Raw genomic sequence first — 15,847 nt, 5'->3', positions numbered from 1 at the left:
GTTAAATAATGACAGTTGAAACAACACGTTAAATAATGACAGTTGAAACACGTTAAATAATGACAGTTGAAACACAGCACGTTAAATAATGACAGTTGAAACACGTAAAATAATGACAGTTGAAACACGTAAAATAATGACAGTTGAAACACGTAAAATAATGACAGTTGAAACACGTAAAATAATGACAGTTGAAACACGTAAGATAATGACAGTTGAAACACTTTAAATAATGACAGTTGAAACCACGTTAAATAATGACAGTTGAAACAACACGTTAAATAATGACAGTTGAAACACGTTAAATAATGACAGTTGAAACACGTTAAATAATGACAGTTGAAACACGTAAAATAATGACAGTTGAAATAAAATAATGACAGTTGAAACACGTAAAATAATGACAGTTGAAACACGTAAAATAATGACAGTTGAAACACGTAAGATAATGACAGTTGAAACACTTTAAATAATGACAGTTGAAACACGTTAAATAATGACACTTGAAACACGTTAAATAATGACAGTTGAAACACGTTAAATAATGACAGTTGAAACACAACACGTTAAATAATGACAGTTGAAACACAACACGTTAAATAATGACAGTTGAAACACAACACGTTAAATAATGACAGTTGAAACAAGTTAAATAATGACAGTTAAAACACGTTAAATAATGACAGTTGAAACAACACGTTAAATAATGACAGTTGAAACACGTTAAATAATGACAGTTGAAAATGTATTAGAAACCAAAGAACGTTGAGCATTCAGTCAGCCAGTCCATTACAAGTATAAACTCAGTCCCTCCAAAAGGCGAGATTCCTAAGCTACAATAAAGTGGAGATATTTGACAGTACAGGAGGCACAATGCAGAAGGCTGTTATGGTTGAGCTGAGAAAGTGTTGATGGTCCCCATGAGAGTGACCCTGGTCATAAGACAGACACACAACACATCCACAGGTCAACCATCCTCAGTACAGCCCCACCGTCTCATACACACCAGGCTGTATCACAACCGGCCGTGACTGAATGTACTAAAACAAATGTTTTTATGTTGGGTGAAAATCTCTCAATGTCTCCAAAATATTTTGAAAACTGAAAGAGAACTTGTAGGCAATAGGCCATAGAGAAATAGCACCCCCTGGTGGCACTGTGACATTACCCTTTAGTGCTGCTGTTAGCAGGGTTTCTGCTGTTAGCAGGGCTGCCCATGTCCTTTAGCTTGGCTGACCTTGTGTTCCACCCCTCCAGCTCCTGAATCCTGTTCTCCAGGTTGTCAGTCACCTTGCACAGCTGCTTCACAGCCCCTACATTCTCCATGAAGATCTGCTCCTATGGGGGACAAATAGCATAGAAATGGTACAGTATTTTGTTCTTCAAAGTAAAACTTTATTTTTATTTTTATTGAACCTTTATTTAACTAGGCAAGTCAGTTAAGAACAAATTCTTATTCACAATGACGGCCTACCGGGGAACTACCCTTGTTCAGGGACACAAAGACAGCTCCTTGTCAGGGATTCGATCCAGCAAACTTTCGGTTACTGGCCCACTGCTCTAACCACTAGGCCACCCTGCCTCTAACCACTAGGCTACCCTGCTAACCACTGCCTCTAACCACTAGGCCACCCTGCCTCTAACCACTAGGCCACCCTGTCTCTAACCACTAGGCCACCCTGCCTCTAACCACTAGGCCACCCTGCCTCTAACCACTAGGCTACCCTGCCTCTAACCACTAGGCTACCCTATCTCTAACCGCTAGGCTACCTGCCTACCTGCCCCTATCTCTAACCGCTAGGCTACCCTATCTCTAACCGCTAGTCTACCCTGCCTCTAACCGCTAGGCTTTCTATCCCCTGCCTCTAACCGCTAGGCTACCCTGCCTCTAACCACTAGGCTACCCTGCCTCTAACCGCTAGGCTACCCTGCCTCTAACCACTAGGCTACCCTGCCTCTAACCCTGCTAACCACTAGGCCACCCTGCCTCTAACCACTAGGCCACCCTACCCTGGCCTGCTAACCACTAGGCTACCCTGCCTCTAACCGCTAGGCTACCCTATCTCTAGCTAGGCTACCCTATCTCTAACCGCCTCCCTATCTCTAACCACTATCCTGCCTCTAACCGCTACCCCTGCCTCTAACCACTAGCCTCTACCGCTAGGCCCCTGCCTCTAACCACTAGGCTACCCTGCCTCTAACCACTAGACTACCCTGCCTCTAACCACTAGGCTACCCTGCCTCTAACCACTAGGCTACCCTGCCTCTAACCACTAGGCTACCTGCCTCTAACCACTAAGCCACCCTGCCTCTAACCACTAAGCCACCCTGCCTCTAACCACTAGGCTACCTGCCGCCCCAAAGTGGGACCATAACTCAGATCTCTTGACAATCCTCATGCTGATTATCACACTGATCATATGTTATCAGGCCTTAAATCTCACGCGGACGGACACGTACTTTGTCCACCATGAGGAAGTTGCGTATCCTCTCTCCGTCGCTACAGGTGATGTCCCCACCACTTTGACAGCAGTGGGCAGCAGCTCCTTCACCTCCTGGGCTAGGACGCCCGTTTCATGTATGTGATCGATCCCCATCTCTGAGGCGAACTCAGGCTTGTAGTCATACTCCACAATCCTCATCTGAGATATTCTCTTCAACTGTTCTGTTGAATCCACCTACACAGTTGAAATATTGTCCCGTCAGGTAAGACATCATTCCCTGGGCCACTGTGAAGGCATTTTCTATGTTCCTTCCTGTTATTTCACACCAAAACCATTCATTTGATAGCTATTATATAAGAGCATGTGTTGCTTCCTACCTCTTGTATGTTGTGTTTTGCGCGGCTGTCGGAGGGATGCATAACCTGCCCATGATCTTAGCGTTGCCACAGACCACCAGGGCTTCATCGGGGGTGTCTGTGTTGATGCCCACCCTCCCCTGGCACACCACCGCGTCCGGAGCCTGTCCTCGTTGCCACAACACCTCACTGTCGTTCTCAAACTGGCCCGGGTTCGACGCCTGTAGTGGAAGAACACGGAAGAGTTTAGAGTTCTGGTTACGGTTGGTTCCATTCAGAACACGGTGCATTCTAGAACTAATTGTCCAATGGAATCATGGTAGGAACTACATTTGATTTACATTTTTATATATTCTTTATTTAATATTAATTTTAGCAAGGAGTCTCATGCTTTAGTATGCTTTAGTACTTAGTGCTTGAGTCTCATGCTTTTAAATACTTTAGTACAGGGTTCCCCAACTGGTGTCCTCCGTGCCAAATTTGGCCCCGGGGTGGTCTCATTTGGCCCCCAAGTTTTCAGAGAGAAAATAAATAAATAATCTGCTCAACAGTTGATGATCCCTGCTTTAGTACTTCTGGTTCAGTACTGACCCTGACTACGATCCTCTCTGACATGAACGCTATCAGCAGGTAACTCTCTTCCCTCACTGTGGCATACAGACCCACCACCATCAGGAAGTACCTGGTCATAACACAAGGACACATGGAACGACATGTTGAACGGCTTTCAATGCCGATATTAGTATCATGGCAATGACACGGCAATGACACGGCAGTAACACGGCAGTAACACGGCGTGACACGGCAGTGACACAGCAGTGACACAGGCAGTGACACGGCAAACACGGCGGTAACACGGCAGTAACACGGCAGTAACACGGCAGTGACACGGCAGTGACACGGTAGTAACACGGCATTAACACGGCATTAACACGGCAATCACACGGCAACAACACTGCAATGACACGGCAGTGACACGGCAGTAACAAGTGACACGGCAGTAACACGGCAGTAACACAGCAGTGACACGGCAAATGACAATAACACAGCAATAACACGGCAGTAACACGGCAGTAACACGGCAAATGACAATAACACGCCAGTAACACGAGTAACACGGCAGTGACACAGCAGAACACGGCAAATGGCAATAACACGGCAGTAACACGGCAAATGGCAATAACACAGCAGTAACACGGCAGTAACACGCAGTAACACGCCAGTAACACGGCAAATGGCAATAACACGACAATAACACGGCAGTAAAACGGCAGTAACACGGCAGTGACACGGCAAATGGCAATAACACAGAAATAACACAGCAATAACCACGGCAGTAACACGGCAGTGACAGTGAATGGCAGTAACACGCCAGTAACACGGCAGTGACACGGCAGTGACACGGCAGTGACACGGCAGTGACACGGCAGTAACACGGCAGTAAAACGGCAGTAAAGCGGCAGTAACACGACAAACCGGGCAGTAAAACGGCAGTAACACGGCAGTAACACGGCAGTAACACGGCAGTAAAGCGGCAATAACACGGCAATAACACGGCAGTAACACGGCAGTAACACGGCAATAACACGGCAATAACACGGCAATAACACGGCAGTAACACGGCAGTAACACGGCAGTGACCACGGCAGTGACACGGCAGTGACACGGCAGTGACACGGCAGTAAAACGGCAGTAACACGGCAATAACACGGCAGTAACACGGCAGTAACACGGCAATAAAACGGCAGTAACATGGCAGTAAAACGGCAGTAACATGGCAGTAAAACGCGGCAATAACACGGCAATAACACGGCAGTAACACGGCAGTAACACGGCAGTAACACGGCAGTAACACGCCAGGCAATAACACGGCAATAACCTGCGGCAGTAACACGGCAATAACACGGCAGTGACACGGCAGTGACACGGCAGTAACACGGCAGTAACGGCAGTAACAGTAACGTGCGGCAGTAACACGGCAATAACACGGCAGTGACACGGCAGTAACACGGCAATAACACGGCAGTAACACGGCAGTGACACGGCAGTGACACGGCAGTAACACGGCAGTGACACGGCAGTGACACGGCAGTAAACAAACCTCTGGTCAGGGTTGGGTTTACCCTTTTTCCTCATGTTGTTGGCAGTGGTCTCACTGAAGTGCAGTCTTCCCAGAGTAACTCTAGTGATCTTGTCCCCTGGTAGACTCACTCTGAGGACGAGATGTTATTCAGAAATTTAGGCCAGAGATTCCATCCAAATCGCCCCTTTTTGGCTATGCACGGTATACCTCTTGAATCACAGTTGTGTCATTGTTCAGATATGAATGACAGATTACACTCCCAACGTTGAACACGGCAGTCTACAGTACAGAGTATAGTGACATGGAGGACGGGACACTCACTTGACTGGCAGGAATGGCTTCTTGCTGCGATCCGGCTGGGACTGCTCTATGGTGACTTTGTGAGTCTGTGCCTCAAGCTGCAGAGAACAAACGGTCATAGTATAGATAACTAGCAGGGTTGGGGAGAACAAACGGTCAAAGTATAGATAACTAGCAGGGTTGATGAGAACAAACGGTCAAAGTATAGATAACTAGAAGGGTTGGGGAGAACAAATGGTCATAGTATAGATAACTAGCAGGGTTGGGGAGAACAAACGGTCAAAGTATAGATAACTAGCAGGGTTGGGGAGAACAAACGGTCAAAGTATAGATAACTAGCAGGGTTGGGGAGAACAAAAAGTATAGATAACGGTCAAAGTATAGATAACTAGCAGGGTTGGGGAGAACAAACGGTCAAAGTATAGATAACTAGCAGGGTTGGGAGAACAAACGGTCAAAGTATAGATAACTAGCAGGGTTGGGGAGAACAAACGGTCAAAGTATAGATAACTAGCAGGGTTGGGGAGAACAAACGGTCAAAGTATAGATAACTAGCAGGGTTGGGGAGAACAAGCGGTCAAAGTATAGATAACTAGCAGGGTTGGGGAGAACAAACGGTCAAAGTATAGATAACTAGCAGGGTTGGGGAGAACAAACGGTCAAAGTATAGATAACTAGCAGGGTTGGGGAGAACAAATGGTCAAAGTATAGATAACTAGCAGGGTTGGGGAGAACAAACGGTCAAAGTATAGATAACTAGCAGGGTTGGGGAGAACAAACGGTCAAAGTATAGATAACTAGCAGGGTTGGGGAGAACAAACGGTCAAAGTATAGATAACTAGCAGGGTTGGGGAGAACAAACGGTCAAAGTATAGATAACTAGCAGGGTTGGGGAGAACAAACGGTCAAAGTATAGATAACTAGCAGGGTTGGGGAGAACAAACGGTCAAAGTATAGATAACTAGCAGGGTTGGGGAGAACAAACGGTCAAAGTATAGATAACTAGCAGGGTTGGGGAGAACAAACGGTCAAAGTATAGATAACTAGCAGGGTTGGGGAGTACCGGGGGACATTTAGAAAGTAATCTCCCCAACTCTGCTAACTTACATACTAACAAAAAAAACGAGTGCTTTTAATGTCCTCGGCATCATCTGAAGTAGTCTGCCGAGGACAAACGCTGATGTTCCAGGGAAGTTCGTGTTGCATATTTGGAAGGCGTTAAACTAACCTTCACGCCAAACACCTTGATGTGGAAGCTCTCTATCGGCGCAGGGCCGTTGGGTGTTTTGACGTACAGGGGTCTCCGGCCATCCCTAGTGAACTGTGACCTGAAAGTGGTTCTTTTCTGACACACGAAGGACTCGTCAGCTGTGGAGTAGTTGAAACCTTTATCGGTGTCCACATGGTAACCGGGAGAAGGGCTGTGGAGAGACGATAGAGCGAGCTACACTGAGTGACAAAACATTAGGAACACCTGCTCTTTCCATGACATAGACTGACCAGGTGAATCCATGACATAGACTGACCAGGTGAATCACTGACCAGGTGAATCAACGACATAGACTGACCAGGTGAATCCACGACATAGACTGACCAGGTGAATCCATGACATAGACTGACCAGGTGAATGCATGACAGACTCCAGGTGAATGCATGACACAGACTGACCAGGTGAATGCATGACAGACTGACCAGGTGAATCCATGACATAGACTGACCAGGTGAATCCATGACATAGACTGACCAGGTGAATCCATGACATAGACTGACCAGGTGAATCCATGACATAGACTGACCAGGTGAATGACCTGACCAGGTGAATCCATGACATAGACTGACCAGGTGAATCCATGACATAGACTGACCAGGTGAATCCATGACATAGACTGACCAGGTGAATCCATGACATAGACTGACCAGGTGAATCCATGACATAGACTGACCAGGTGAATCCATGACATAGACTGACCAGGTGAATCCATGACATAGACTGACCAGGTGAATCCATGACATAGACTGACCAGGTGAATCCATGACATAGACTGACCAGGTGAATCCATGACATAGACTGACCAGGTGAATCCATGACATAGACTGACCAGGTGAATCCATGACATAGACTGACCAGGTGAATCCATGACATAGACTGACCAGGTGAATCCATGACAAAGACTGACCAGGTGACCATGACATAGACTGACCAGGTGAATCCATGACATAGACTGACCAGGTGAATCCATGACATAGACTGACCAGGTGAATCCATGACATAGACTGACCAGGTGAATCCATGACATAGACTGACCAGGTGAATCCATGACATAGACTGACCAGGTGAATCCATGACATAGACTGACCAGGTGAATCCATGACATAGACTGACCAGGTGAATCCATGACATAGACTGACCAGGTGAATCCATGATCCAGGTGAATCCATGACATAGACTGACCAGGTGAATCCATGACATAGACTGACCAGGTGAATGAATCCATGACACAGACTGACCAGGTGAGTCCATGACAGACTGACCAGGTGAATCCATGACATAGACTGACCAGGTGAATCCATGACATAGACTGACCAGGTGAATCCATGACATAGACTGACCAGGTGAATCCATGACATAGACTGACCAGGTGAATCCATGACATTAGACTGACCAGGTGAATCCAGGTGTTTGAAGATATGATCCCTTCTTGATGTCACCTGTTAAATCCACTTCAATCAGTGTAGATGAAGGTGGAGGAGACGGGTTAAAGAAGGAGTTTTAAGCCTTGAGACAATGGAGACATGGATGATGTGTGTGTCAGAGGGTGGAGGGCAAGACAAAAGATTTAAGGGCCTTTTAACAGGGTAGCCCTTAACTGTGGTATATTGGCAATGTACCACAAACTATGAGATGCCTTTTTGCTATTTTAAACTGGTTACCAACGTAATTAGAATAGTAAATACATGTTGTGTCATACGGTCTGATATACCACAGCTTTCAGCCAATCAGCATTCAGGGCTCAAACCACCCAGTTTATAATTATGAATGACCATGTATGATAAGAATAACATACAGTAGGAGTCAATTGTGTCCATTTAAGTCTATAATTTAACCAAATGGGGTTTGTTTACAACGACTCATGACTAAAACCATTTTACTGCTGGCTAAGAAATGACAAAGATGTTACTGATGAGTTATGACATTGTCAGACATAGAAAGTGAAAAATATTTGCTCCCCCTGCAAAAGAACAAAAACCAGTCCCTTAAAATAATGTAGCGTTAGTTGAATAGCATTTGAGTTTAGAGACTAAGACAGGCAGTTTAGAAGGCATGAGCCTTGGTGATGAGTGAGGGAATGTCAAGAAGGACACTCACAGGATGTCATAGTTACTGTTGTAGAGCGGTGTCCACAGGCCAGGCTGGTAGCGATCCCAGGTGAGGAGCTGATAGGTCCCCATCCCAGAGCTGCTCTCTGTGGCCCCGTCACTGTCATAGGACGGGACGTCACCGCCTCCCCTCTCGGAGCCCCCTGCTAGAGGAACAGCCGCTAAATGGTTCTGTACCTCAAGGGGTTCTGTTAGTCTTCTCTTCCTACAGTCAGGCAATATAAGCCTGAGGAGGAAGAGGAGAGGAGGGAACTGTTAAAACATTAATATCCCGTTAAAGTAAAACATATTTTGACTGTCATTTTCAAACTGATATGTACTGTACGGTAGTTTAGTAGTTTATGTACTGTACGGTAGTTTAGTAGTTTATGTACTGTACGGTAGTTTAGTAGTTCATGTGCTGTACGGTAGTTTAGTAGTTTATGTACTGTACGGTAGTTTAGTAGTTTATGTACTGTACGGTGGTTTAGTAGTTTATGCTGTCTGGTAGTTTAGTAGTTTATGTACCCATATGTACGGTAGTTTAGTAGTTTATGTACTGTACGGTAATTTAGTAGTTTATGTACTGTACGGTAGTTTAGTAGTTTATGTACCCATATGTACTGTACGGTAGTTTAGTAGTTTATGTACTGTACAGTTTAGTAGTTTATGTACTGTTTAGTTTAGTAGTTTATTTACCCATATGAACTGTTGGGTAGTTTAGTAGTTTATGTACCCATATGTACTGTTGTAGTTTAGTAGTTTATGTACTGTACGGTAGTTTAGTAGTTTATGTACCCATGTACGGTAGTTTAGTAGTTTATGTACCCATTTGTACGGTAGTTTAGTAGTTTATGTACCCATATTTAGTTTAGTAGTTTATGTACTGTACGGTAGTTTAGTAGTTTATGTACTGTACAGTAGTTTAGTAGTTTATGTACTGTACGGTAGTTTAGTAGTTTATGTACCCATATGTACTGGTAATTTAGTAGTTTATGTACCCATATGCTGTACGGTAGTTTAGTAGTTTATGTACCCATATGTACTGTACGGTAGTTTAGTAGTTTATGTACTGTACGGTGGTTTAGTAGTTTATGTAGTTTTTAGTAGTTTATGTACCCATATGTACGGTAGTTTAGTAGTTTATGTACTGTACGGTAATTTAGTAGTTTATGTACTGTACGGTAGTTTAGTAGTTTATGTACCCCATGTACTGTACGGTAGTTTAGTAGTTTATGTACTGTACGGTAGTTTAGTAGTTTATGTACTGTACGGTAGTTTAGTAGTTTATTTACCCATATGTACTGTTGGGTAGTTTAGTAGTTTATGTACCCATGTACTGTTGTAGTTTAGTAGTTTATGTACTGTACGGTAGTTTAGTAGTTTATGTACCCATATGTACGGTAGTTTAGTAGTTTATGTACCCATTTGTACGGTAAGAGTAGTTTATGTACTGTACGGTAGTTTAGTAGTTTATGTACTGTACGGTAGTTTAGTAGTTTATGTACTGTACGGTAGTTTAGTAGTTTATGTACTATGTACGGTAGTTTAGTAGTTTATGTACTGTACTGTACGGTAGTTTAGTAGTTTATGTACCCATATGTACTGGGTAGTTTAGTAGTTTATGTACTGTACGGTGAGTAGTTTATGTGCTGTACGGTAGTTTAGTAGTTTATGTACCCATATGTACTGTACGGTAGTTTAGTAGTTTATGTACCCATATGTATTGTACGGTAGTTTAGTAGTTTATGTACCCATATGTACTGTACGGTAGTTTAGTAGTTTATGTACTGTACTGTGCGGTAGTTTAGTAGTTTATGTACCCATATGTACTAGTAGTTTAGTAGTTTATGTACCCATATGTACTGTACGGTAGTTTAGTAGTTTATGTACCCATATGTACTGTACGGTAGTTTAGTAGTTTATGTACCCATATGTACTGTACTGTAGTTTAGTAGTTTATGTACCCATATGTACAGTAGTTTAGTAGTTTATGTACTGTACGGTAGTTTAGTAGTTTATGTACTGTACGGTATTTTAGTAGTTTATGTACCCATATGTACTGTACAGTAGTTTAGTAGTTTATGTGCCCATATGTAATGTACGGTAGTTTAGTAGTTTATGTACCCATATGTACTGTACGGTAGTTTAGTAGTTTATGTACTGTACGGTGGTTTAGTAGTTTATGTACTGTACGGTAGTTTAGTAGTTTATGTACCCATATGTACGGTAGTTTAGTAGTTTATGTACTGTACGGTAATTTAGTAGTTTATGTACTGTACGGTAGTTTAGTAGTTTATGTACCCATGTACTGTACGGTAGTTTAGTAGTTTATGTACTGTACGGTAGTTTAGTAGTTTATGTAATGTACAGTAGTTTAGTAGTTTATTTACCCATATGTACTGTTGGGCAGTTTAGTAGTTTATGTACCCATATGTACTGTTGGGTAGTTTAGTAGTTTATGTACTGTACGGTAGTTTAGTAGTTTATGTACCCATATGTACGGTAGTTTAGTAGTTTATGTACCCATATGTACGGTAGTTTAGTAGTTTATGTACTGTACGGTAGTTTAGTAGTTTATGTACTGTACGGTAGTTTAGTAGTTTATGTACCCATATGTACGGTAGTTTAGTAGTTTATGTACCCATATGTACTGTACGGTAGTTTAGTAGTTTATGTAACCATATGTACTGTACGGTAGTTTAGTAGTTTATGTACTGTACGGTAGTTTAGTAGTTTATGTGCTGTATGGTAGTTTAGTAGTTTATGTACCCATATGTACTGTACGGTAGTTTAGTAGTTTATGTACCCATATGTACTGTACGGTAGTTTAGTAGTTTATGTACCCATATGTACTGTACGGTAGTTTAGTAGTTTATGTACCCATTTACTGTGCGGTAGTTTAGTAGTTTATGTACCCATATGTACTGTACTGTAGTTTATTAGTTTATGTACCCATATGTACTGTACGGTAGTTTAGTAGTTTATGTACCCATATGTACTGTACGGTAGTTTAGTAGTTTATGTACCCATATGTACTGTACTGTAGTTTAGTAGTTTATGTACCCATATGTACGGTAGTTTAGTAGTTTATGTACTGTACGGTAGTTTAGTAGTTTATGTACTGTACGGTATTTTAGTAGTTTATGTACCCATATGTACTGTACAGTAGTTTAGTAGTTTATGTGCCCATATGTAATGTACGGTAGTTTATGTACCCATATGTGCTGTACAGTAGTTTAGTAGTGTATGTACTGTTGGGTAGTTTAGTAGGTCATGTACTGTACGGTAGTTTAGTAGTGTATGTACTGTAGGTAGTTTAGCAGTTTATGTACCCAGGTGTGCCGTACGGTAGTTTAGTAGTTTATGTACCCATATGTACTGTCTGGTAGTTTAGTAGTTTATGTACTGTACGGTAGTTTAGTAGTGTATATACCCGTATGTACCCGTATGTGCTGTACAGTAGTTTAGTAGTTTATGTACTGGGGGTAGTTTAGTCATTTATGTGCTGTTTGGTAGTTTAGTAGTTTATGTACCCATATGTACTGCACTGTAGTTTATGTACCCATATGTACTGTACTGTAGTTTAGTATTTTATGTACCCATATGTACTGTACGGTAGTTTGGTAGTTTATTTACCCATATGTACTGTAGTTTAGTAGTTTATTTACCCATGTGTACTGTACGGTAGTTTGGTAGTTTATTTACCCATATGTACTGTAGTTTAGTAGTTTATTTACCCATGTGTACTGTACGGTAGTTTGGTAGTTTATTTACCCATATGTACTGTAGTTTAGTAGTTTATTTACCCATATGTACTGTACGGTAGTTTGGTAGTTTATTTACCCATATGTACTGTAGTTTAGTAGTTTATTTACCCATGTACTGTACGGTAGTTTGGTAGTTTATTTACCCATATGTACTGTAGTTTAGTAGTTTATTTACCCATGTGTACTGTACGGTAGTTTGGTAGTTTATTTACCCATATGTACTGTAGTTTAGTGTTTATTTACCCATGTACTGTTAGTTTGGTAGTTTATTTACCCATGTGTAGTTTAGTAGTTTATTTACCCATGTGTACTGTACGGTAGTTTGGTAGTTTATTTACCCATATGTACTGTAGTTTAGTAGTTTATTTACCCATATGTACTGTACGGTAGTTTAGTAGTTTATGTGCTGTACGGTAGTTTAGTAGGAGTTCTCACCCTGTGTATTGACCAGCTGTGGGAGGCAGGTATGAATATCCTGGTTCTGAAGGGCATCCAGGCACAGGTAGTAGGCAGGATGAGGGCAGCCCGAGGCCTGAGGCTAGGTATGGGGCTTGGCCTGGAGGTAGTTCTGGGACCGGGGGTGCGTTGGCCCTGGGGTAGCTGTCTGCCAGGCCCTGGCATGGAGGAGGCTGATGCTGCTGGGGAGCCTTGTGGTGGACTGGCGGTGTGGGGGCAGTGTTAGACTGTATATAGCTCTCCCCTGGGCTCAGGTAGTGGGGGTGGTGGAGGGGGGGGTTGTGGGGCAGTGAGCCTGGAGATGTGCCTGCCTTGGTGTAAGAGTTAGTCAGCCCCTGGTGGTATGGCAGTCCTGGGTGTGGTGGGGGTTGTGGTGCCAGCTCTTTATATCGGCACAGTGAGGCTGGAGGACGTGTCACTGTCTGGAACACTTCCTGGTAGCCGTAGCTCACGTCTAGGTTAGGAACGGGGCAAAGGCAGTCATATCATTCATTAAAATAGGAACATTTTATTATTATGATATGGTTGTACTGTTTGTAACACTTGGCATTAACAGAGATTCCTATCAACTGTTGTTGATAAAGTATTGCCAATAAAGGAAGAGGTTTCATTATCACAGTGGCTCACCTGGTATTTGCGGAGGTGAACACGGTTCTGAACCAGAATCTGGTGGTGACTCTGGTAACATGCTAGGAAGACAAAGACACAGTCAGACACGGCCCTCCAAAGTCACAGTCAGACACGGCCCTCCAAAGACACAGTCAGACACGGCCCTCCAAAGACACAGTCAGACACGGCCCTCCAAAGTGACACACGGCCCTCCAAAGTCACAGTCAGACACGGCCCTCCAAAGCCACAGTCAGACACGGCCCCCAAAGACACAGTCAGACACGGCCCTCCAAAGTGACACACGGCCCTCCAAAGTCAGTCAGACACGGCCCTCCAAAGTCACAGTCAGACACGGCCCTCCAAAGTCACAGTCAGACACGGCCCTCCAAAGTGACACAGGCCCTCCAAAGTCAGTCATACACGGCCCTCCAAAGTCACAGTCAGACAGGCCCTCCAAAGTCACAGTCAGACACGGCCCTCCAAAGTCACAATCAGACACGGCCCTCCAAAGTCACAGTCAGACACGGCCCTCCAAAGTCAGTCAGACACGGCCCTCCAAAGTCAGTCAGACTTCCCTCAAAGACACAGTGACACGGCCCTCCAAAGTCACAGTCAGACCACGACCCCCAAAGACACAGTCAGACACGGCCCTCAAAGTCACAGTCAGACTGGCCCCCAAAGACACAGTCAGACACGGCCCTCCAAAGACACAGTCAGACACGGCCCTCCAAAGTCACAGTCAGACACGGCCCTCCAAAGTCACAGTCAGACACGGCCCTCCAAAGACACAGTCAGACACGGCCCTCAAAGACACAGTCAGACACGGCCCTCCAAAGACATAGTCAGACACGGCCTCCAAAGACACAGACACGGCCCTCAAAGACACAGTCAGACACGGCCCTCCAAAGTCACAGTCAGACACGGCCCTCCAAAGACACAGTCAGACACGGCCCTCAAAGACACAGTCAGACACGGCCCTCCAAAGTCAGTCAGACACGGCCCTCCAAAGACACAGTCAGACACGGCCCTCAAAGACACAGTCAGACACGGCCCTCCAAAGACACAGTCAGACACGGCCCTCAAAGACACAGTCAGACACGGCCCTCCAAAGACACAGTCAGACACGGCCCTCCAAAGACACAGTAGATGGCCGTAAAGACAAGGTTTCTAGAACTAGCCTTTCTCAAAGGGTCAAAGTATAGATAACTAGCAGGGTTGATGAGAACAAACGGTCAAAGTATAGATAACTAGCAGGGTTGATGAGAACAAACGGTCAAAGTATAGATAACTAGCAGGGTTGGGGAGAACAAACGGTCAAAGTATAGATAACTAGCAGGGTTGGGGAGAACAAATGGTCAAAGTATAGATAACTAGCAGGGTTGGGGAGAACAAATGGTCAAAGTATAGATAACTAGCAGGGTTGGGGAGAACAAACGGTCAAAGTATAGATAACTAGCAGGGTTGGGGAGAACAAACGGTCAAAGTATAGATAACTAGCAGGGTTGGGGAGAACAAATGGTCAAAGTATAGATAACTAGCAGGGTTGGGGAGAACAAACGGTCAAAGTATAGATAACTAGCAGGGTTGGGGAGAACAAACGGTCAAAGTATAGATAACTAGCTTGGGGAGAACAAACGGTCAAAGTATAGATAACTAGCAGGGTTGAGGAGAACAAACGGTCAAAGTATAGATAACTAGCAGGGTTGATGAGAACAAGCGGTCAAAGTATAGATAACTAGCAGGGTTGGGGAGAACAAACGGTCAAAGTATAGATAACTAGCAGGGTTGGGGAGAACAAACGGTCAAAGTATAGATAACTAGCAGGGTTGGGGGAGAACAAAGGGTCAAAGTATAGATAACTAGCAGGGTTGGGGAGAACAAACGGTCAAAGTATAGATAACTAGCAGGGTTGGGGAGAACAAGCGGTCAAAGTATAGATAACTAGCAGGGTTGGGGAGAACAAACGGTCAAAGTATAGATAACTAGCAGGGTTGGGGAGAACAAAGGGTCAAAGTATAGATAACTAGCAGGGTTGGGGAGAACAAACGGTCAAAGTATAGATAACTAGCAGGGTTGGGGAGAACAAACGGTCAAAGTATAGATAACTAGCAGGGTTATCCCTAACGTGTCATTGTCTTGACTAGCTAACAACAAAGCCTACAGCTGTAGCTGTTGATGCCATGGTGGAGAGCTGCCCACCTGCAGCAGGTACAGTGTAGGGCAGGAACAAAAGCCTGCAGAACCAGTAGGTCTCCAGGAGGAGGGTTGGCCACCCCAGCTCAGGATTGTGCAGTTGTGTTGTAAACACTTATGTGTGTCATCCATTCCATTTAACACAGCTGCTGTGTTTATGGGTGGTAGATGGACTAAGAATATGGATGCTTACCAGGTATTAGATGGTACTGGAAACAGATTTACCCTCAGGTACAATAAAGTAAACATGGATGCTTACAATGTTGGGTCCATGTCGTT

The 15,847-nt window shown here is 44.1% G+C and overlaps 1 protein-coding gene and 1 long non-coding RNA gene across 2 annotated transcripts in view; one reads left to right on the top strand and one right to left on the bottom strand.

The window, feature by feature from the left end:
- Positions 1-15,846, bottom strand: part of LOC127922788 (myelin regulatory factor-like protein) — a 39,854-nt gene extending 24,008 nt beyond the window's left edge. The window contains 13 exon segments of the mRNA XM_052506635.1: positions 1,169-1,338; positions 2,461-2,519; positions 2,522-2,678; positions 2,822-2,868; positions 2,871-3,021; positions 3,392-3,482; positions 4,902-5,012; positions 5,205-5,281; positions 6,412-6,604; positions 8,551-8,787; positions 12,746-13,220; positions 13,394-13,455; positions 15,828-15,846. Coding sequence (XP_052362595.1) covers positions 1,169-1,338; positions 2,461-2,519; positions 2,522-2,678; positions 2,822-2,868; positions 2,871-3,021; positions 3,392-3,482; positions 4,902-5,012; positions 5,205-5,281; positions 6,412-6,604; positions 8,551-8,787; positions 12,746-13,220; positions 13,394-13,455; positions 15,828-15,841 — 1,844 coding nt within the window. The 5' untranslated portion in view covers positions 15,842-15,846.
- On the top strand, positions 6,673-7,930 carry LOC127922790 (uncharacterized). The gene is made up of 3 exons (XR_008112362.1): positions 6,673-6,712; positions 6,755-6,806; positions 7,719-7,930. It is a non-coding gene; the product is annotated as an uncharacterized LOC127922790 (long non-coding RNA).
- Position 15,847: the final 1 nt, after the last annotated feature.

This window comes from Oncorhynchus keta, unplaced genomic scaffold (genome assembly GCF_023373465.1).
Source record: "Oncorhynchus keta strain PuntledgeMale-10-30-2019 unplaced genomic scaffold, Oket_V2 Un_contig_27095_pilon_pilon, whole genome shotgun sequence".
In the NCBI taxonomy this organism is placed as follows: domain Eukaryota; kingdom Metazoa; phylum Chordata; class Actinopteri; order Salmoniformes; family Salmonidae; genus Oncorhynchus; species Oncorhynchus keta.
Note: the sequence above shows the minus strand (reverse complement) of the source record. Positions and strands in the feature narration are given on the sequence as shown.